A 23894-nucleotide genomic window follows, 5' to 3' on the forward strand; every position below is an offset into this window, starting at 1 on the left:
ATTCTATAATAACTGTAAATTGTTCTTAACTTTCTTACTAAATATTGTAATAGCGTGAAATGTCATCTACGCTTTCAGGTCGTTTGTTTAACCTACACGTGTTTATAACCTGACCAAACAATATCTACGCATAGAGTCATTTAACGTGCTTCCCTTACATGTCAAAACACTCATTAACTTTGGATGTCGCCTGATCTGATAAACTTCCCAGATGTCTCTTTACTTTACAACACGCTTTTGGAAAATAAAATATAATGGGTTATCATTATGGTGACTTGGAAAAGTGAATCTTTCCTATATACTTTATTGCTGAGAATAGAAAATCATTAAAAAAAATCGTGATCTCGCTGGAGCTGCAATCATATTCATCTCAAAGTGAATGACAGGCGACTCCAATACTCCATATTCGCTGTCATCCATGCTGTGTTTATTGCAGTCTTCGTTTGCCTAGCGTGCACACCTGAAAGATGTCGAGCAGGGTTATAATTGCGTGAGTGATTCTCTAAGCCTCATTTCTCGCCATTATGTCACCTCGCACTTTTCTCCTGTTAGTGGGATGCGTTTGCTTTGTCTGGGCCACGCCTGAAGGTAAAAACATTGGCTTTAGTACATAAAATTATAGAGTACGTACTTGTTTTTGTTTTTGTTTTCTTTGAAGGAAAGATTAAGACTATGCTTTTAACTAGCCACGAGAAAGCTCGGGAAACAATAAGAGGATAGGAAACGGGAACAGTGGAAGGAAAAGTTGGCAATAGTTTGGGTAAACATGGTTTATATTTTTACACCTCCCGGTTTGGTAGCTTGTACTAATAGATCACCCCTGGGTTTTCGAAGATGACTGGATTTGGGATGGGTATCTTTGTAATGCTATGCTTCTTTTTAAGAAAACCGTGGCTCAACGCGCTCTAATCTACGCGAAGGTGATATCGTGGTTAGCGGTTCGCGAGGTGCTGAGTCGGCGAGGTGGCCACAGGGAATGGTGCATTACACCATTGATCAGTCTTTAGGTGATTCATCTTATCACTGCTTCAGCGAACACATGCACATCGCACTCTATCCTACTATCTTACTTTATTTGACGCATACCGTAATGATTCAAATAAGCGCCCTCCTTTAAATAAGCGTCCCCCTCGACCCCAAATTTTGGTATAAGCTCCCCCTCCACTCCCACTAAATAAAGATCCAAACAAAAGCACCACTTGATTGGTGTAAATCTTAATTTTATTCACCTCGCAGTGACACCCTCACATTACGACACGGTCTACTTATTATCACTTCAACTTCTTTATACCGATGTGCGAATTTTTTTGTTCTCAATCGATTCAGAATCTGGGGTTTTCCGCCGAATTAAAATAAGCGCCCCCTTCTCCAATAAGCCCCCTCCCATAAGACCCGAAAAATAAAATAAGCGCCCCGGGCGCTTATTCGAATAATTACGGTATTTTGTGATTTAGGGGGCTGCGGGCTGAAATTCCTATCTTCCCCTTTGGATTTTTCGATCCACCCTTGGTATATATGGTGTGAATAATTTTAAGCTCTAAAATAATGATAATGGTGTAAATACCTATGAAACCGTTCATAGGCCGATAGTGCGTGCGCAGTACGTACCACAGCATAAACACACTTTGTAATCAAGTGGTAGGAGTATACGTGAGCCTTGCGTGTACTTTGTAACCAAGTGGTAGGAGTATACGCGAGCCTTGCGTGTACTTTGTAACAAAGTGGTAGGAGTATACGCGAGCTTTGCGTGTACTTTGTAACCAAGTGGTAGGAGTATACGTGAGCCTTGCGTGTACTTTGTAACCAAGTAGTAGGAGTATACGTGAGCCTTGCGTGTACTTTGTAACCAAGTGGTAGGAGTATACGTGAGCCTTGCGTGTACTTTGTAACCAAGTGGTAGGAGTATACGTGAGCCTTGCGTGTACTTTGTAACCAAGTGGTAGGAGTATACGCGAGCCTTGCGTGTACTTTTCTCGATAAAGCGCTAGCCATAACAGAGCCGTAGCATAACATCAGGGGCGGATCCAGGATTCAAAATGGGGGATGGATAATGACCGGATAGACGGCTTATATCTGATTCAGTGGCTCTTGGTAGGTCATATAGATTTTAGATCTTTTATTTTAACAGGGGGGGGGGGGAGTTGGATGTCCACCCCTGAACTTTGTGACCACGCGGTAGGCAGTATTCATGTAAGCTTCATGTAAAGAATAACACGCTCTGTAGCTCTTTTATGAATACTCATCGAATAATCATATTGGCTTTACATTTTCTTCAGTCGATACTCTTGATACTGCACTCGAGTCACAGTGAAGGCCACACCATAACATGCTCTGTTGTAGTGATACAAGAGTGCTCATATAAACTTTGCGTATTCTTCAGCTAATAATGAAATCGCAGTGAAGGCCATCACGGACGCCATGTTGATGTGGAGCACTAAAACCTGCGTCAAATTCACCAAGAGGACAAATGAACAGTCATACTTGCAGTTTTATCTCGGCGGCGAGTAAGCTCTCAGAAATCTCGTGATTATGTTGAGCCGTAGCAGGCCACGTAAGATTGGGGGGGGGGGGCACAATACAAAAATATTAAAAAAATATTAGTGGCATAGCCACGCCCCTACGTGTCATTTCCTTATATATATTTTTTTAATATTATTGCCCCACCCCCTGCTACAGGCCTGTGGGCGCCGATAATGTTGATGATGGTGGAAGTGATGATGGTGGCGACGGCGGCGGCGGTGGTTACTACAACTAATTGTGGTTATGGTAATGGTTATGGTTATGGTTTAGTTATGGTTATGGTTATGGTTATAACGAAAAAGAGGTGAAGATCGTAGTTGTAGTAGTTATACGGAATGGTGGTGGAGGAGTAATGTGGTGTTTCTGGTGTGGTGGAGTGTTGTAAGCAATATTTAAGCAGGCGCGTAAAATTCAGCAATAGCTGATTTAAATAGAGACCTGCGTGCCAAATTGTACAATTACATATGATGGTTGTGAAGATGCGGATGATAATGGCATATGATGGTGACGATTATCATAGAAATAGGATCAATAACGCCAAACATATTGCTAATCTCTGTGGTGGTGATAGATGATGGTGGCGATATTTTTACGATGTTGAAGATGATGGTAGTCCTGATGCGGGTGATAATGACATATGTTGACGTCATGTTGTCAGAAAGTAGGGATTCATGGTAAGGATTTATCACAGTTATAGGGACGATAATGTCAAACATATTGCTCATCTTATAGGTGTTCTTCTGCTTTGGGTCATCAAGGTTACAAACAGTTTGTCTCGCTAGGTCCTCATTGTTGGCAAGCAGGAGTAGTGGCTCATGTCTTAGGTAAACGCGCCCTCAGTCGTCTCATGTTATCGCTGCTAAGTTGGGGTATACTTGTACGTGTTTCTGGTTCTTTTAGGACACGCGCTGGGTCTGCAACACGAGCAGTCTCGCCCGGATAGGGATAGCTACGTTACCATCAACTGGGAGAACATTGTCGAAGGTAGGCATTGCCTTAGCTAGAACTAGAGAAAACAGAACAAACAAGAGAAAAACGCGAGAGTTGATATAGATCTCACATCTTGATTACAAACAGTGTCTGGGAGATCACCTTAACGGTTTGGAAAAGTTCGAATTTTTTAAGCGTTGCGCCTTCCCATTGGTTAGCGGTCTATTGGCCGTCGTGAATGCGAAATGGCTTACTTGTTACGACACGTGACCATAGAGATGAGGTCCCTGGACCATATGATTGAGGGGACTTATTAGAAGTACCAAATATTTACTTTGCACTTGAATGCTGTATTCAGTAAACTCCTATTAAGGGGCCATTTGTCGGATCGGTCGCCGATGAATCAGGCCTGTAAACAGGGAGGGTTCGGAAGAACCACCCCACTCGACTGGAAGGTCCACTCCAATCAAGGAAAATTGAGTACCGCTGCGAGCTAAGAGAAAATGGTCCGCTTTATCTGTGAACGAACCGCCCGCTCAAAATCCTGGCTACGGGCCTATGAATAGAGGTACCACCTCTATTATATTTGTAAGAGAGAGAGAGAACTTTCTTTTTGCAGATGACAAACCGAAGTTTACGAGAAATAAAATGGATACGTTTGGTTTGGCGTATGATTACCAAAGTTTGATGCACTTTGAGGAGAAGGCGTTTAGCAAGAATGGACAACCCACTGTAGTGCCCAAATCTGCCGGGGTGAGCACTTGATTGACAAGCGGGGTCATGTGATTTTAAAGTATATAATATGATGAATAATGATCCAATCGTTACATAGTGGAAGAACGCCAACAAACACAAGAGACAGCCAAAAGCATTTTACATGTTTCGGCGAGTACTGTTTTCAGGGATGACCGATGAGGTTTTAGCACTTGCTAAAGAAACTCTGACATTACCCTCTGCAAATAAAGGCCACTAAATTGAAGATTCGGACTTAAAATCGATGTTTATTAAAGTATTGCAGGGGCGTAGTTGGGGGTGGCCTAGGGGGCGGCCCTTCCTCCCCCCTTTAGCAGCCAAAAATACAGTAAATGTATGAGACATTATCTAAAATACAGGAGAAAATGCCTTCAAAGTCCCTTTTGAGTCCCCTCCTGTTAAAAATCCTGGCTACGCCGCTATAATGACACGCTAAAATATACATTAATTTTCTGTGACGGTTTTAAACCAGGTAAAGATCGGACAAAGAGAGAAGCCTAGTCAGCTTGATGTCCAGAGAATTAGCCAGATGTACAAATGCGGAGAAGTTGGTGGAATTCCTGGAACTGGAGGTGGATCTGGGGGAAGTGGAGGTAGGATCTGGCGTAACCATATATTTTTTACATTCATCATAACCTACATATAACTACTTATCGTCATTATCATCAGGTACATCTTAATCATCAGATACACCAACATCCCCGTCATCAAAAACACTACCGTTATATGTCGCCTGTCACTCGCGAGCGCGTGGAGGGTTAAAGCCGCATTGTCACCAGTTTACTTCCGGAGGTCCGACGGAAACCTCAACCGTTAAAAGACAAAAGAATCCATTAGAATCCGAAATATTTAACAGGCCATCCGTTCTAAATTATCAATCACATCCTCAAAGAAACTTCCAATAGACACACTGCTTTCAATATTTTGACATATTTTTTGCGTTTCCGTTAAAAATCATCGGATATTGTTAGGTAATCGACCGGAAGTAAACTGGTGACAATGCGACTTTAACAACAAGGTCCAGGCGTAGGGATTCGTATTTATTTCAGCTTTTAACTCACTTGACAGCGGTTTCCTAAGGCAGGAACACAGCAATAATACAACAATATTTAACAAGACTAAACAATGGGCTCTTACAATAATATAAAGAAAAACAATAAACTCTTATCGAGCTGTTTAACTCAAAAACCCTTCGCTGCCATCTCCCTTAAGCCCTAGCGTGCGCGCTGCACAACGCGCATAGTCGTGACATGCCACAGGGAACCCGGCAGTCTGGCGCCACATTATAATCATCATCACCATCATTATCATCCTTAAATCATCATTCTCATAATTATCTTTAGCATTCAATGTCACCATTATCATCACCAACATTCACAGCGATCGTCATGTATCATTTATCAGAACCATTATCATTAGCATCCGTCATAAATATATAACCACTGGCTTCTCTTCTTGCTGATTGGACACATCTTGTCTTTGAGTCTGGTTTCTTTCCCTGTCTGCTACTACTGATCCCACTGATAATCTCCTTCTTTTTCAGGCGAGTGTTTTGACGGCCACCAGTACTGCAAATACTGGACAAGTCAAGGCTACTGTCAGACGAACACTGCCTACATGAGGCTCTATTGCAAACAAAGCTGTAATTTCTGCTCTGGTCAGCCAAACGGTTAGTTTAACCCAATTAACCAGCCCCAGGGGCGTAGCCAGGTGGGTGGGTGGTACAGGAGAAAATGCCTTAAAAGGACCTTTTGGGGCTCCACCTGTTAAAAATCCTGGTTATGCCGCTAAGCCCAATTAGACAAACATTTACCTCTGGGTATAAAGCCATAGTCCCCACACTCGTTTCTTTCTTATCGTGTTAGGTCAAGCTGGCCTCCTTTTCCTCTAGATCCCAACCCCTCGTACCACCGACCTTTATCATACTGTCTGTATTCGGAACTGTTAACGCTCGAACGATTAGCTTTATCAGATAGGCATTTTTCATGCTAAAGCACAATATAATACAAAGCAGAAGAGAGCAGTTTCTTTAATGTTACATGTTATATATGTTATAGGAGCTAACTGCCATGACTATAACAATCAGTGCCAGTACTGGGCAGCCCGTAACGAGTGTAGCAGAAACCCAAACTACATGCGAACTTACTGCAAGAAGAGCTGTAAAGCTTGTTAAACCGGTAAGCACAGCTTGGAAAGATTGTAGCAGAAACCCAAACTACATGCGAACCCTGGTTCCAAAGTCTCCTTCGTTCCTTCTCTCTGTTTAATGGCTCGTACAAGAAAACAGCGCCTACGCTCGTTCGTTGTCGCCACTTCGCGGCTTGTAAGTAGTGAAACTTGGAGCCTCTGGAACCAGGGTACCAAACTACATACGAACGTAGTGCAAGAAGAGCTGTAAAGCAAGTTATACCCGCACTACTTTTCTAAGCATGTAGGAGAATGAATTTTAGAGCATGAACTTTATACAGTAGTGGACATAATAATGGAATTGATTTGCTATAGATTTTCCTCCTTCCGTAGACACTCCTGCAAGGAAGAGTACTGTGCACGCATAGCCTTGAATTTTGCTGGAACAAAATAAAAAGCGTAAACGACCAAAAGTTATTGGTATTTTCTAAGCACGGGTCATTAACGGCCTGTATTTATTTACTCGGCTGCATGATATAAAAGAAACTGCCTTTGTTTTAGATCGTTATTTAAGAAGTCACAGTAATCGACGAAGCACGTCATTCCTCCAGTCAGTCGTTTATCGCTAAATTCGTAACCTCCATTCATTAGCTTATATAAAGTCATTGAGCACTCATTCATTCCTTTAAGACCGTTTGTAAAGTGGCGTTTGTTGTTTTTTTCAGAGTGCCTTCGTGAAAACAGCGTCAACAAAGGGAAAAATACCCAAGTGTTGTTATTTCTGCGATCGAGAAATGTCTGTTGATTTATTATTGCAACTATTTTCAAAAACATAATGATAAATGATCACACAGGTTATGCATGGCTATGTTTTCCACAAGGTTATCGGATTAATGGCTATAAAAAATGCCAGCTTCCCACCCGCGTCAGTGAAGCATTTCTAAAGACATTATAATTTTCGCAAATAAATATCTACGAGTTATATCTTGATGGCTTTACAGCCAAATTCGTTGTTGCGCGACCTCGGCGAATCCAAAATCCATGTCTCGTTTGGGAATAGCGCATAGTCAGAGACAAGTGTTGGGGGCGGTTTGTCTGGTTTTGATTTTTTGGTTTGATTGACTACGCGCTATTCCCAAACGAAGAAAGGAATTTTGGATTTTGGCAGGTCGCGCAACAAGGAATTTGGCTATAATTCAAGAAATAAACTTAATTGAGATTTAAACGTATCCTTCTGCTGAATTTTACGAATTTAGATAGATGAAATATTTTAGAAATCCGTTTAAAAACCAGCAAAAAAACGTCAATTTTACCTTTTTCTGATGACCAAGACCCTTAACCTTTTTGTCTCCCGCATTTTCTGCACTAACATCTTATTCGAGAGCTGTCTTGTGTAACGTAACTTACAGGGTAGTACATGCGGACTGCCGAAATTGGCAAATTCGTATGTCTTTAGAAATCCTTCATTGACGCGGTTTGGAAGCCTGTGTATAAGCATAGCCATACCTAATCATCATACTACAACTAGAATACTTTGATTTCAAATTAACTTATACCCTAATAAGTTCTAAGCGAAAAAATATATTGTGGCTTCTATATTGGCCTGCACTTTGATGACTTCCATCCAAGCCAAAGTGCATTGTTGCGACGCAAATAGTTTAAACTCGTTTCCTGAAGGTGAAAAGTTGTCAACAAAAAACCTTTGAGTGGCCCGCCTGGGCTCCCGTACACAGCAGTGCGCTGAACAATCAATAATTCAAAACTTGATTGACAAAAAAGAAAAGCGATGAGAGTGACCAAAATACTTAACCCATTGACTGCTGTACCGGCCTGTACCGGCCAAAAAAGCAGCTGATCAGCGTAGGAGAGTCCAGGGGCTAAGAGTTCACAGCTCTGTGTGCTTAGAGAGCCCTGAACACCCATACCTTTGTTTCTTTTTTTTTTTTCAATATTGCAAGAAAGCCGAGTATCGGGTTTAGTTTGTAGCGTTTTCCAACGGCCTTGCGGACCTCCACGACTATGTCGTACGGCAGGTTGGGTAAAAATATGCGCTTTCGGAGCGGATGGAATTTAAATATTAAAGTGAGATAATTAGTCTGAATGGTATCTAGAAGGATCACACTAAAATGTCGCGAAATAATTTTGCCACAATATTGAATTCCGAGCGATCTAGAAGCTGGCAAGCCAGCCGGAGTGTGCTACTTTCCTTCTTTTCTTGTATTGGGGGAGACTGAACAGCGTTGCTCGCTAGTATAGCTCGCAAACTACTCACCCAAATACATTGAAGACACAGCAACCAAGTACGAATTTTATTGAGTCTTTGCTCGGAAGGAGCACAGCGACCGCAGAGCAGTTCTAATCTTGGTATCGCATATGCGAAAAGCTGATTTTTTCGTGTCCACACCACAGGCTTCCCAGTCGGCTGATTTGTATTTTGATTTCATAGCATTCACTTCCGATATAAACAAGAAGCTACGCTTGTACCAAAACCTGGGAATTATACTAAAAAAACAACTTTCAAATAAAGCGGCGTATAGATGATAGCTCGCGTGAAACTAAGAGAGGAATCAATGAAAGATCAACGGAACACAATTAGAGCAAGAAAAAATGGAAAATACTAACATTTTCCATCGTAAATTCCGTAAACGTGAATTGTATTTCAAAGTCGAGACGTATTGTCTTGTTAGTCTCTTCGTTATGGCGGGATTTTGGCGACGGCTAACACGCCAAAGAAATTAGTTAGCAAAGTTTCGCCCCATGACAGGTTTTCCAATAGGGTTCTGGATTCCGGATCCTAGTGTGTGGATTCCGGATCCTAGTGTGTGGATTCCGGATTCATGTGGGTTTTTTCCCGTGGATTCCGGATTCCATTTTTGTGTTCCAGGTTTTTTACAAAACTTTAAATACCTCCAGTGCCTATATGTTCTAAATCTTTCTAATGCCTGTAAAGTTTTCGATTCCATTTATAAACGTTTTGCGTTGTGTCGCTCGTTGTGTAGACCACATCAAGAAATTTTAAAAAACAAAACTGCATATCAAAGCATACTGTATCTTTTGTCTGTGCGTTATGTGGATAACTATGCTTCGATATAAGTCGAAAAGTCGCAAATTTAATAGATCAAGGAAACCTTATTAACTCATCGGGCTATAAATGTTGCTGAGAGTATGCCTACTTCTTTGTATATCAAAACACATTATTAGGCTCTGATATTTTGTTTACCGTGCCATTGTGGCTCGCTTTGGTGGAATATCAGGGCGAGTTTGGGAGAGCCATGGTAAGTATTTTGGCACGAGCCTATAACAATAACTAAAGTAGACCTCACTATCGTAAAATGAAACGCGTTGTTTTGCGTCCTGATAAACTAACGCCTTCCACTCTCCTCGGGAACGACTCTTCTGTTGCTTCTGTGGGGGTAGAAGAAGCCAGCCACTTTCCTTCTTCGTTCTCATCTTTCCGTGTCTTTCCGTGTCTGATGTGGAACGATTACTAGGGCAATTACCTACGCTTTAAGATCAGGCAGAGGCTCGGCCAGCTTGCAGTCTTTGCGCACCAACAGACTAAGAGACTTTGTCACGCACAAGTACTTTAATGTAATGTAATGCTGCTAGTATAGCTTTGTGTCTCTACCTGTAATTCAGTCGAAACACTAAGAGAGGTCATATGTTAATAAACTTGAATTATTATTATGTCTTCTTCGGGAGTTATGGTTGCGGTCTGGTCATCAATGGTGAGGCTTTCTACTTTTGCCAGCAGAGATCTGGGGAATTGCCGTTGCATACCTCGTCGAAGGTATATTTCAGATGGTCATCAGTCCGATCGAGCCATCTGAAAGTTACGCTGTTCTTTTGGAATCGTCCAGTTGCAGCGATGACCAAAACTTCTTCCCCCATAACGGCGAGCCAATACGGAGATGCTTTCCGTCGGTAATCGTGTCTGACGGCGACGATGTCGTCTTTGTAGTACAAGACCTGCACCCTGGTACTTCCACCGGTGTCATTTACTGTGACCGTTGATCGAGCTTCACTTACGAAGTCTAGCACGTCGTCTGAGCCCGTTTCGATTCGGTCAGGCAGCATACTCAGTGAGTATGGAAGGGTTCCTGTCAGCTTTTTTGTCTTAGCTCGGACATTTGCTTGTCGCACTCCTCTCCCATACTCCCGTGTAAATTCCCGCATGGTCTCTGCACGTCTGCGGTCTTCTGTCTCATCACCAGTCCCCTCTTTCGTCTGCGTTTTCTTGGATGGCCTCTGCATCAGACTTGGTGGATCGCCCGAGATAATCTTATCCGGATAAAACGAGTTCGGCCCTGTGAAGTATGTAAAATGCTTCTGGTAAATTCGGAGCATGTCATCTTCCGCACAGTGCGCTCGTCTATAAGCATACTCCACAATAGTTGGCATGTCATGATCGGCACGCATGGCTTTGAAGAAACACTCGACAGAAAGAGTTGTTAGACTCGCAAATCTGATCTACTCCAGGACTCGCTCTTCGCCGATCTCTGTTAGGGTGTTTGCGAGGCTGGTCAGTGAGTCAAGCGCGATTTGGAATGACTATCGGGTGCAACGTGGAATTGTCATGTCAGGGCCATTCATGCTCAGCTTCCCTGTCCTCTCCTTTGCCTTTTCTTCATAATCTAATAAAAACGCGACCAAATGTTCTATCTGTCTTTTGTGTTCGTCAAACCTTTCGGGGAAATTCTCTTTCTCACACTTCTTATCCAGGCGGAACACATTGGCATACATCGACATATTCTGCTGGAGAGGCACCAGTCCAACAGCTGATATAACCATTCTAACGGCCCATATGTAAATATTTTTTAGCGGGATCTCCGCCTCCCTCCCTTCAACCCGGAAAAAAGTACAACTGTATATACCTTGGCTGAATGGATGAATCAGAGCTTGAAGAGGGCGATCGCAGAACTCGCCTCCTTTTTTTGCTATATCCAAAAAACCCAACATTAAAAAGCATTAGGTCATTTTCAACTAAAAATGCTCCCTGCCACTCTGAGCTTTGGCTATGCTTTTATACCATAAAATTAGATATCTTTCAACATAAAATTTTACAACATTCAAACCTGAAAAAAAGTTATAATTGTCTTGTTGACTATATTTCCTAAAAGTACTGTCAATAAAAATATACTAGCAAATCAACATACGCTCTTGTTTACCTAGACATTGGCGAAAGAGGACAACTCCTTTCTTCTTTTCTTTTTCTTTCCCTGTCATAAAAAATTATAAGTAACCCAAATCAATTCACCATACCACATCAGAGCTCACCCTACCATTTTTTAGCATATTCCTCATGCTCTCTCTTCTTGAATTTCCTGTGTTTTTTTTCTTTCTTGTGCTTTCCCATCTGTTGCATAAGAGAAAAACAAAAGTAGTATTTCACTCCCTCTTACTGTTTCATAAGCAATTACTGTGAAATAATTCCAACCATAATATAAGCCCACTATTCAGTGAAATAACACTATGCCTCCCCTACACCTGAAAAAAATGCCTCTGCTAAAAAAAAACTTTTTGATCATCAGGGGCGTACGCATGATTTTTAACAAGTTGCAGTTATAGCATTCAGAAGCTGGATAAGGGCGTGGCCCCTCATCCCCGTGAAAAGCTCATAACGTCCACTTTTGTGTTGGAAATTGGCAGCAATGCGTCAGATTTTTTAGAATATTACTCAAACATCTGTCATCCTCGTCGCATGGCACTGAACGACATGTGTTTGGAAATAATCTGTGAACTACCACGCTTAAGAAAATTATATATTTTTTCCTCGTTATATATATTAAACTACGTACATAAAAATGAATAAGCAAACATTTGATTTTTCCCTCGTTATGCAAATAAGATCACCAATGTTTTTGCAGTCCAGTGACTGCAGGCCTATAACCTGCGTACGCCCCTGATTATAATCTCAACCAAATATCAGTCCACCAAAAAGTATGTGAAAGCTATAGGCAATGGCCTTATTTTTTCAAGTTGCATGATAACCAACAAAAAAGCAGTAATCAGAGTACAAGCTCATTCCCAATAAAAGAATTTAACAGTCGTTCAAATCAGGAAAGTGCACTTCCCTGTTCAAATCAAATCCTTTTTTCATCTTATTTTCTTCTGTTGCCTTTTTTTGTCAACATGTTTATCTTATTTTTTCAAACATGTTTTTAGATTATTTTGTGATTTTGCGCCCTCCCCTTCCCCCCTCTGATTCCTGCTATGGCTTTGTTTGTTATATGAGTATCAAAACATACCTCAGACGTGTCTTGACGTGTCGTGACTGTTGAAGATTATAGTATTAGTTACTGAAATCCTAGTTTTGTCGATGTCTGTAGACAACTTTCACCCCAAACATTACCGTTGCATCGGCATTTTTCAAATGAAAGACAAAGAACAAGTAAATAAAGTCTCATCTTGTAGAAAAACTTAATTTCGCAAAGCTGTTTATATTTTTTTAGGCGCACTGTGACAGCTAAATGTCAAATCATTTGACTGAGATGAAACCTTATTGATGTTAGCCTTGATTGGCCCACTTTATACCGGGCAGTGGATTTTTTTTTTCTGTGATGAAAACTTTCTACAACCCGACACAACTAGAACATGAAGCGATTTCCCGTAAGTTAGCTCTTGGCGGGCAATTAAGATTTTTAAAGAAAAACCCGAAAAGCTGTGTAGCCATTTTGGGAAACAAGGTAGGTTTAATAATAACGGCAATATTTTGGGGGTCGTAGCTTTTGGGGTCACAGGTTTTAGGTCTTCGTTTTGTAGACACCCAACTTACACGTGTTTGAAGTGAAAACTCTTTTGACCGATTACTTCGTCGAGATCAGAACTTCCTGTTCTCACAGATATGGCGAGGCGATTTCTTATGATACTCTTATGATTTTTTTTACAATACAATAAATATTTAAATAATTGAATGTCATTATCAATAAGAATTCGAAAGAATAAATCTGCCCTTACCCTCCTTTGTTGTTGATTCTTGCCTGTGTGAAGCTAGAAAGCGAGAACTTGGAGGTGATTGATCGCATGTTCAAACCTACCCGCGTCTCATTGGCTAATAAAATAATAACCATGGAATGGCTTCTTCGTCAACCGCCAAAAGGTTGAAATGAAAATCACGTGCATATAAACAGATAAATCAAAATGAACCATAACCATCGTTCATTTGAAAAAAAAAAGGCAAATGTTAAAATAATTTTTATACTAATTCTTGTATTCCGGATTCCAGCTTAAGTCTTAGATTCCGGATCCTAGTGTGTGGATTCCGGATTCCAGTAGCATGGATTTCGGATTCCAAGTCTCATTTTTTCATGGATTCCGGATTCCGGATTACCTGTCATGGGGCGAAAAGTTTTTGACTCGAATACTTGCATCGTTTGCAATGCAACAATGCCGGGAAAACTCATCATATTCCGCTAACCAGGGAGCTGTACAGGACCCGAAATGATCTCAGGACCCGAAATGATCCCCAAGAGTCCCCGAAATCAACCCCACGGATTTGCGGTAATGGACAAAGGGAACGCAGAAGAAAGCACTTCCAATTCAGGGTTGACAGCGAATCAATTTCTAAATAACGTGACTAAAAAAAACTTAAATTCCAATACAATACTTCTATTTATTACGGCGGAAAACCCATAAACAGAGTCCAAAACAAATACACAACTTTTAATTGCTACTGAAAGGAGTACAACATAAACATAGCACAGCCTTTTTCAGAACAACCAAACTTTTGACCTTCGAAACATTTGCAGTTCCAAAACATGACTCTGACACTATAAATCTCGTTTCCGGTAAACATCACCCCTAAAATTCTATATTCATTTGACAACCAAACGTGTATTTCACCATGAAATCCATGTTCACACCAGCGAATATTTACCGACAGCCGGTTTGGCCGAGAAGATGGAATCACAAAAACACACTAAGTAATGCACTCGAACAACCCTTTTACTACCATTGCAAAATATTAAGGATGTGGCTTTTGTTGAAAGCAATATGTGCGTTTTGAATTTCCTCATGTAGTCGTGTGTACACCCCTGCATGATTTCTCTCTATCTCTCTTTATGATAGGTCTTTCATTCACCGAACACAAACAAACATTTTCCTACGGGAAAGCAAAGGCATGTCTTATAAATGATCCAGTCAAAGCTGGAATTCTATGTTGCGAAAACCCTAAGCGCAGAAGATGGATTTCCAACAAAGATCCCACAAAGATCCATCAACAACGCAGAAACATTTCGTGGGAAAGCCCTCAAGTCGCATGATATTCAGACCTCAATAATCGAAAATTATACTTTAGCCGGCACGTCGGCAGCACACAAAAACAAGTTTCTTGATCCACGGCTACAACTCGGACTGCCTGTTTTTGCTTTGATTTCAAATTAAAATTGAAGCCAATATATGAAAGTCCGACAACTAACGCTTCCTCAAAATGATCGCCCGCCATCTTGCAAACGATAAACCGGAAGAGAGATATATCGACAAAAACTGAAAGTCCCGGATTGTCCAAGAATCTAGAACAATCCGGGACTTTTGGTTGTCGTCTGCTACCAGAGCCTCCGGCGGGAAGCATGACCGAGGAGCTCTGGGAACGAGAATGGCTGATTTGTATTTTGATCTATAGCTGATCAGCGGTCTTTTTAGCGGAGCCAGCCGCTCATTTCGCGGAGCTTCATAGCACGGGCTATAGGATAATCTGACTCCGAAATGAAGTCGAATGTCTTGTTAGTGTTGAATAATGCACGCATTTCTACGTTGACTGGATATATTCGCCTTGGTTTCGCTCCTCCAGCGAGATCTGTCCCTACGTGCTTTTGACCTTTCAAACGACACGCTATGTAACCGCCGCCGCCTGGTTAATGAGTAACACGACCCCCAGCGGCGCGTTTTTTTCCTTCTCCCCATTATAAAATAACAGGGTAGGCAAAAGCAGCGCTTTCCATTGTTTTCTCGTCTGCTCGTTTTCTTACTCCTTACTTGACAAGTCACTAGGGACAGTGATGATGGAAACGACCTTATCTAAACAAATCCAACCACCAACGTCCTCAGTTGGGACTGCTTTGGACTTGTCATACAAATTCTTGTCTAAAACCCCACATTAACCCCTGACTTCCCCGGGACCATGAGGGAGGGGCTCAAATGACTAAGGCATTACTATGTCATTCAGCAGTACACATTCAATAAGATTTTTTTAGAACAAGATACTTATATTATATAAAACTAAAAACAAATTTTTGCTTTTTAAATAATAAATCTGTAAAAAAAGAACAGTTTTCTATCAACCTAAAGATAACGGGAAAGGGGAAATTTTAGGAAAGTACTGAATATAATTATCACATTATTGTTATATTTTCTTTTCAAACATTTAAAGAATAGTCATATTTCTTCCTTTTCCTTCTCCCTGTTGACTATTTTTATGCAATTAATGCTCTTTGCTATTTCCCCTTTACACCAAAAATAAATTAATGATTTCATTTTTAAATTAAACTTAAAACTTAAACTTTATAACACTAGCAACAACCTTGTTCTTTTTCAATAATAGAATTCTGTTCACATAGCTTGGATAGCATAGACTCGGCCTCTTTGGAGGCCTGTGGTGGTGAAAGGGATAAGATAATATGGGTAAGGGGAAATGTCAAGAAATGCTCAATCAAATTATTTTCATAACTGTTATATTTTTTTCACCAAACCTTTCAAGTTGAGTCAATTTCCTTTATTTCTCCTCTCCCGTCGGCTATTTTTAGTCAATTGATATTCTTTGCTGTTTCATCTCTACCCCGAACATAAATCAATGAAAGGGTTTGGTTTGAAATTAGAAGTTAGCATTTTAGCACTGTCAGTGATGTCTTAGATGATTTTTTTTTTTAGAATTTGCTTCCAAAATCAATCTGTTTTTCTCCATTGCATTCATTTTGGAGTAGGCCACCAACAACAAGGTCACTATATGGTGAAGGGGGGTGCACCAATATGTAATGCATGAAAGGAGATATATTTGTGAATTTTAATTTCCAGGCATTTTTCTGAATATTCAGTCCAATGGAGGTGAGAATCGCCACTAAATCGATACATAAAAATTACAGTATGGCATCTAAACAGTCTAAATATGTCATGACATATTCTGCACAAGGGCAAAGCTTGTCGGAGTATTGTTTTCATTAAAAAATATACTCATAATGGAACTTCTATGATGGGACATAAGAATTTACCATTAGACTCTTGACAACTTTGACAGACATATTCACACCAGGAATTGTGTTTGTTAACTTTGATGTACTGCATAATTTAAATTATTGAATAAGGCCTGGATCCATTTGGTTGGTACAATAAATAAATCTCAGTAAAGAGCAGGATCCTAGATCCCCTAATAATACCTTTGATCAGTCAACACAAAAGGTGGTCAATGCTGGCTCCGCTTTCAGGCAGTGCCTAAATCTATATATTACCGCATGCGCTAGTTTCATATAGTGGATGTGATTTTACGTGTCCACACCACAGGTTTCCCAGTCGGCTGATTTGTATTTTGATGTCATGCTGATCAGCGGTCTTTTTCGAGAACCCATGTACTGAAACATGTTCGTCCTGTCCTCCGAGCATTCACTTTCTATTAGAATCTGATTACCCAAATGCGGGATTGGTGTATTTTGGCATAAATTGGGTCGATGCGTTACATTTCTTCTTTTTTTTTAATTTTTCCACATTCTTAATCTTCCAATCTTAAGATAATCTTGAAACTCATTTGATTTGTTATAACATTTCAGGTATTAATCGTTGTTAAGTATTAAGATTGAGTAACTTTTAAAGACTTTACGAACTACGTGTCTTTGAGTTACACCGCGCCTACGGATGGTGCCTCTGGCAATCTTATGACGCAACCGAACACCAGCAAAGAATAGATTTTTAATAGGCTATCAATAACTTACCCGATCAACCTTATCTAATAACTCACTTATGGACGTTTCTCGCACGTAAATGCATCTTTTGCCCGATCAACCTTATCTAATAACTCATTCCGGTACGTAAATGCATCTTTTGCGTTTGGTTGTTTTTTACTTAAGTCGTTCATACTGATGCGTGGGCGAGGCGAAATTGCTTTTTATTGTTTTATTGATTTTTTAAAGATTTTATTTCATAGTTAAATGAGCGGCTCATTTTAACTCCGTATTTTTACTACAAACTAAGAGTCACAACGTAGCGTGATCACTGTGAACTTGGGGTACCTGTGGCAGGTCTCGTAATGAATCTTTGACGGGAACCAGTCATTGAACAAAATATAAATTGTTTCAAGATTCCCCCAGTCAAAAAAGTATTGAGCGCAAGCGTATTTACAATATTCAATACTGTTATGAAAATAAAATTTAAGTTCTTTAAAGCCGATGACCCAATTATTGAAACCTTTTTCTAGGAGCCCTACATAGTTGCTCTCGCTCACCAGTAAATTTACCGTATGTGCAATCAAGTGCGTTCATGTAGAAACCTGACCTAAAACGCGCACATTGTGCACGAAACGTTATCAACAAAATTTGAGCCATCAAATGAAAGCCTTGGATATTTTGCTGTCGGAGAGAAGTGTATATCTAATCGAAATGTATTATTTTAGTATGTCTAAAGGGGAGGGGTATGTATTTTATATCGGATGTTTACAGATTAATGTGCCTTGCAGTGGTAAGGCATGTATGTGCGTTGAAAAGATGAATGTCAGATTGTTTTTCATCGAAACGAATTTGAAGCTTTTAACAAGGTCTTGGTTGTAGATGAAGCATTATGTATTTTAATAGGAAAAGGGCCAATAGCAAAGCTAATGTGGCAATGAGGAAATTATCGGTATGACCTAATTAAAACCTGTTTGTTCTTTGTGACACTATTGAGGCGCAAAATGCTTTTTTAAATAAATCTCAAACCATCAGCTATTTTGTTTGAATAGCTAAGGTTTTCTGTAATTTTAGTATTAATATGTTCTATAGGTTTTTCACTTATCTAAGTATTTGGCAAAATATTCATTTGTAGTGATCGTGAGGTGCCAATAGAGTGGTTTTCAAAAACCCGTGGAATACTATTTAGTTTATTCAGCACTAATACACTGTAATGTCTTTGTTCTCTTTTGTTCTGGCTTGACTATTAAAATTGAACAATTACATTTCGTTGCACGGGGATTTTTAAAACCACTTTTAATTATACCACTCGACTAGGCATCAATACAATAATAAAAAATAGTTTATTATCTGATTACCCATACCTAATAGATACGAAATAGGAATGATAATTGAGTTTACACTGACTTACTTTACGTAGTTGCTCTCGCTCGCCAGTCAATTTACCGTATGTGCAATCAAGTGCGTTCATGTAGAAACCTGACCTAAAAACCCACACTCTGTGCACAAAAGGTTATAAACAAAATTTGAGCCTTCAAATGAAAGCCTTGGATATTTTGTTTTCGGAGAGAAGTGCATATCTAATGGAAATGTATTATGTTAGTCTGTTTAAAGGGGAGGGGTATGCATTTTAAATCGGATGTTTACAGATTAATGTGCCTTTCAGTGGTAAGGCATGTATTAATTGTGCGTTGAAAATATGAATGTCAGATTGTTTTTCATCGAAACGAATTTTAAGTTTTTAACAAGGTCTTGGTTGTAGATTAGTCATTATGTATTGGAAAACGAAAGTGCCAATAGCAAAGCTAGCTAATGTGGCAATGAGGAAATTATCGGTATGACCTAATTAAAACCTGTTTGTTCTTTGTGACACTATTGAGGCGCAAAATGCTTTTTTAAATAAATCTCAAACCATCAGCTATTTTGTTTGAATAGCTAAGGTTTTCTGTAATTTTAGTATTAATATGTTCTATAGGTTTTTCACTTATCTAAGTATTTGGCAAAATATTCATTTGTAGTGATCGTGAGGTGCCAATAGAGTGGTTTTCAAAAACCCGTGAAATACTATTTAGTTTATTCAGCACTAATACACTGTAATGTCTTTGTTCTCTTTTGTTCTGGTTTGATTATTAAAATTGAACAATTACATTTCGTTGCACGGGGATTTTTAAAACCACTTTTAATTATACCACTCGACTAGGCATCAATACAATAATAAAAAATAGTTTATTATCTGATTACCCATACCTAATAGATACGAAATAGGAATGATAATTGAGTTTACACTGACTTACTTCACGTAGTTGCTCTCGCTCGCCAGTCAATTTACCGTATGTGCAATCAAGTGCGTTCATGTAGAAACCTGACCTAAAACGCACACTCTGTGCACGAAAGGTTATAAACAAAATTTGAGCCTTCAAATGAAAGCCTTGGATATTTTGTTTTCGAAGAGAAGTGCATATCTAATGGAAATGTATTATGTTAGTCTGTTTAAAGGGGAGGGGTATGCATTTTAAATCGGATGTTTACAGATTAATGTGCCTTTCAGTGGTAAGGCATGTATTAATTGTGCGTTGAAAATATGAATGTCAGATTGTTTTTCATCGAAACGAATTTTAAGTTTTTAACAAGGTCTTGGTTGTAGATTAATCATTATGTATTGGAAAACGAAAGTGCCAATAGCAAAGCTAATGTGGCAATGAGGAAATTATCGGTATGACCTAATTAAAACCTGTTTGTTCTTTGTGACACTATTGAGGCGCAAAATGCTTTTTTAAATAAATCTCAAACCATCAGCTATTTTGTTTGAATAGCTAAGGTTTTCTGTAATTTTAGTATTAATATGTTCTATAGGTTTTTCACTTATCTAAGTATTTGGCAAAATATTCATTTGTAGTGATCGTGAGGTGCCAATAGAGTGGTTTTCAAAAACCCGTGAAATACTATTTAGTTTATTCAGCACTAATACACTGTAATGTCTTTGTTCTCTTTTGTTCTGGCTTGACTATTAAAATTGAACAATTACATTTCGTTGCACGGGGATTTTTAAAACCACTTTTAATTATACCACTCGACTAGGCATCAATACAATAATAAAAAATAGTTTATTATCTGATTACCCATACCTAATAGATACGAAATAGGAATGATAATTGAGTTTACACTGACTTACTTTACGTAGTTGCTCTCGCTCGCCAGTCAATTTACCGTATGTGCAATCAAGTGCGTTCATGTAGAAACCTGACCTAAAACGCGCACATTGTGCACGAAACGTTATCAACAAAATTTGAGCCATCAAATGAAAGCCTTGGATATTTTGCTGTCGGAGAGAAGTGTATATCTAATCGAAATGTATTATTTTAGTATGTCTAAAGGGGAGGGGTATGTATTTTATATCGGATGTTTACAGATTAATGTGCCTTGCAGTGGTAAGGCATGTATGTGCGTTGAAAAGATGAATGTCAGATTGTTTTTCATCGAAACGAATTTGAAGTTTTTAACAAGGTCTTGGTTGTAGATGAAGCATTATGTATTTTAATACGAAAGTGCCAACAGCAAAGCTTATGAGGCATTTTTGAGGCGTAAAATGCTTTTAGCCCTGGCTAAACACTCAAACACGTTTGTCAAACATCATGTTTGGCGTGTTTGGCGTGTTTCTCGTACATTTTAGCCACCCACAAAACATGGCACTCAATTGGCTTACACAACATTTCCCGATGTTTGAACTAGTTCAAAACATTTTCATCAAACATTTATTTTTGTACGAAACACATGTTTGCCTTAGCCACTGATCACGCAAAACATTGTGCGCGCTTCGTGCTATCCAATCACAGCTCGAAATTCCCGTGGCGCCACTTTAATTTCTCGCGAAATCATAACGGAAAAAGTATAGTAACCAGGGCTTTAAATAAATCTCAAACCATCAGCATTATTATGCTCCGTTAAGCGTAGATAGCACGTTTTTGTTTGAAAAGCTAAAGTTTTATATATTTTTAGTATTTTATGTTCTATAGGATTTTACACTCATTCAAGTACTTGGCAAAATATTCATTTGCAATGATCGTGAGGTGCCAATGTTCCACTCGACCCCGATCCGAGACACTCAATCAACTAGGAATAATACAATAATCAAAAAATAATTTATTATCTGATTATACCTAATAGATACGAAATAGGAATTGAATTTACACTGACTTACTTCACATTCAAAATGCTGATAACTTACTAGTTGAAAATGCGGGATTGGTGTATTTTGGCATAAATTGGGTCGATGCGTTAACATTTCCTTTTGTTTAAAATTTTTCCACATTCTAAATCTTTCAATCCTGAGATAATCTTGAAACTCATTTGATTTGTTATAACAGTTCAGGTATTAATCGTCGTTAAGTATTAAGATTGAGTAACTTTTAAAGACTTTACGAACTACGTGTCTTTGAGTTACACCGCGCCTACGGATGGTGCCTCTGGCAATCTTACGACGCAACCGAACACCAGCAAAGAATAGATTTTTAATAGGCTATAAATAACTTACCCGATCAACCTTATCTAATAACTCACTTATGGACGTTTCTCGCACGTTTAATGCATCTTTTGCCCGATCAACCTTATCTAATAACTCATTCCGGTACGTAAATGCATCATTTGCGTTTGGTTGTTTTTTTACTTAAGCCGTTCATACTGATGCGTGGTCAAGGCGAAATTGCTTGCCGGATTGGGATATATTTTTATTTCGCTATTGCGCAATATATCTTGCACTCTTTTTTCCAAAAAAATGGGTGTTACCCATGCAACGTATGGTAAAATACGTGGAGGGCAGCCTAACATGTAAATCATCTACTCATAAACGGATAAGTTTATGGCTTTGAGATCCTGATCGTGTATTTTTGGCGAACAATCACTCACGGTAAAAAAAAAATCCCAGGTGTTTTTTAAAACCAGAATTATCTAACAACTCATTAAACAATATTTCTTCTATGAAGATTTATAGGAGTTAATCATTGAGCTTTAGTTTAATGAAGCTGTAGCATGTTTGTTTAGTAAGGTGACTTGGCGTGTAGCAATATCGCTTGTTGGAAGCAAACAATTTGAATGCGACGATATGCTATGCAAGTATAGATACAAGCCCAATTAGTCGTGTTCGTGAACCATAAGAATAAATTCAATACACCAAAAAGTGGTATTCGACTCCGCCTAAACATGTTGGTAAACCAGAATAAATACAATACACAAAAAACCGGTATTCCACTCTGTAGAGCCGAATACCAGTTGGTGTATGCTATGTAAGTATAGCATACACACTAATATACAATCACATCAAACCGGAATTTGTCGGAGCCTTGGAGTGAGATTGGTCTTGAACTTATCTAGAAGGATCACACTAAAATGTCGCGAAATAATTTTGCCACAATATTGAATTCCGAGCGATCTAGAAGCTGGCAAGCCAGCCAGAGTGTTCTACCTTTCTTCTTTTCTTGTATTGGGTGAGACTGAACAGCGCAGCTAGCTTAGTAGCTCGCAAACTACTCAAATAAATTGAAGACACACCAATCAACTACGAGTTTTATTGATATTTAAAAGATTTTATTTCATAATTAAATGAGCGGCTCATTTTAACTCCATATTTTTACTACAAACTAAGAGTCACAACGTAGCGTGATCACTGTGAGCTTCGGATACCTGTGGCTAGGCAGACATAGCTACTGGGGATCAATTGAGCTTTAGGGCCACGGCAGTAATATTAAGATACCCGATGAGTATCAATTGAGCTTTAGGGCCACGGTACCGATAAAACATCGGGTAAAAATACCCGATAAAACACCGGGTAAAAATACCCGATAAAACATCTGGTAAAAAATACCCGATAAAACGGAAACATGGATCCTAAAACATCGGGTAAATACCCGATAAAACATCGGGTAAAAATACCCGATAAAACATCGGGTAAAAATACCCGATAAAACATCTGGTAAAAATACCCGATAAAACATCGGGTAAAAATACCCGTACCCAATAAAACATGGATCCTAAAACATCGGGTAAATACCCGATAAAACATCGGGTAAAAATACCCGATAAAACATCGGGTAAAATACCCGATAAATTATCGGGTAAAAAATACCGGATAATAAACACTGATATACGATACCCAAAAGCGGGAGCTAGTGGTGACATATTAACACATTAATATTATTAATTTACAGATTCTTCTTGGTTTCTTTTGATTGTACCTGAACGTGTGCGTGGGTCTATTTTTTGTGCGCGTTGAATTTGAAACTACTGTCTAGTCTATGCAGAATGTATTGCTTTGGGCTTCGAACTCTTCACCGACGATTTTGTGCATGTCCGCAACCCGGGGGATGAAATAACCAATTTACCAAGAAATCTGAACTTTAGATACATTTCAGTGTTCCTTTCAGTAGGCTGGAATAATAATTTCTTCAAAGGTTTCGAAATGTTCATTTCGAATGTAAACTTTATAAAACTATCGAGAACACGTAAATCCATTAAATTTTATCTGGAAAGGCCTTTAAATATAACCTTTCTGAGACTATCCAGGACATGTTATTCCATTAAACGTTGTGTATAAGTATAGAAATGTCCATTAAACTTTATATTTAAGTCTAGAAATGTTCTTTTAATTGAACCTTTATGTCCGAATTTTGCATACATTTACGTATTGCAGACCCGTATGCAATAGTT

The 23894-nt window shown here is 39.1% G+C and overlaps 2 protein-coding genes and 1 long non-coding RNA gene across 3 annotated transcripts; 1 reads left to right on the forward strand and 2 right to left on the reverse strand.

The window, feature by feature from the left end:
• Positions 1-65: 65 nt before the first annotated feature.
• Positions 66-7926, forward strand: LOC5514281 (low choriolytic enzyme). The gene is made up of 10 exons (XM_048725103.1): positions 66-588; positions 885-1007; positions 2381-2504; positions 3253-3344; positions 3421-3504; positions 4070-4203; positions 4676-4796; positions 5747-5872; positions 6261-6380; positions 7056-7926. Exons 1-9 carry the CDS (start codon positions 525-527, stop codon positions 6374-6376), a joined length of 984 nt encoding a protein of 327 aa, XP_048581060.1. The 5' UTR covers positions 66-524; the 3' UTR covers positions 6377-6380; positions 7056-7926.
• Positions 5537-22738, reverse strand: LOC125561240. The gene is made up of 2 exons (XR_007307275.1): positions 19490-22738; positions 5537-6770 (listed from the first exon to the last, which is right to left on the reverse strand). It is a non-coding gene; the product is annotated as an uncharacterized LOC125561240 (long non-coding RNA).
• LOC125561239 lies at positions 9733-13561 on the reverse strand. Its single transcript, XM_048725104.1, has 4 exons — positions 12579-13561; positions 11613-11686; positions 11499-11549; positions 9733-11267 (listed from the first exon to the last, which is right to left on the reverse strand). Exon 4 carries the CDS (start codon positions 10747-10749, stop codon positions 10069-10071), a length of 681 nt encoding a protein of 226 aa, XP_048581061.1. The 5' UTR covers positions 10750-11267; positions 11499-11549; positions 11613-11686; positions 12579-13561; the 3' UTR covers positions 9733-10068.
• Positions 22739-23894: the final 1156 nt, after the last annotated feature.

The sequence above is a fragment of the Nematostella vectensis genome, chromosome 3, assembly GCF_932526225.1.
Source record: "Nematostella vectensis chromosome 3, jaNemVect1.1, whole genome shotgun sequence".
Taxonomy (NCBI): Eukaryota; Metazoa; Cnidaria; class Anthozoa; order Actiniaria; family Edwardsiidae; genus Nematostella; species Nematostella vectensis.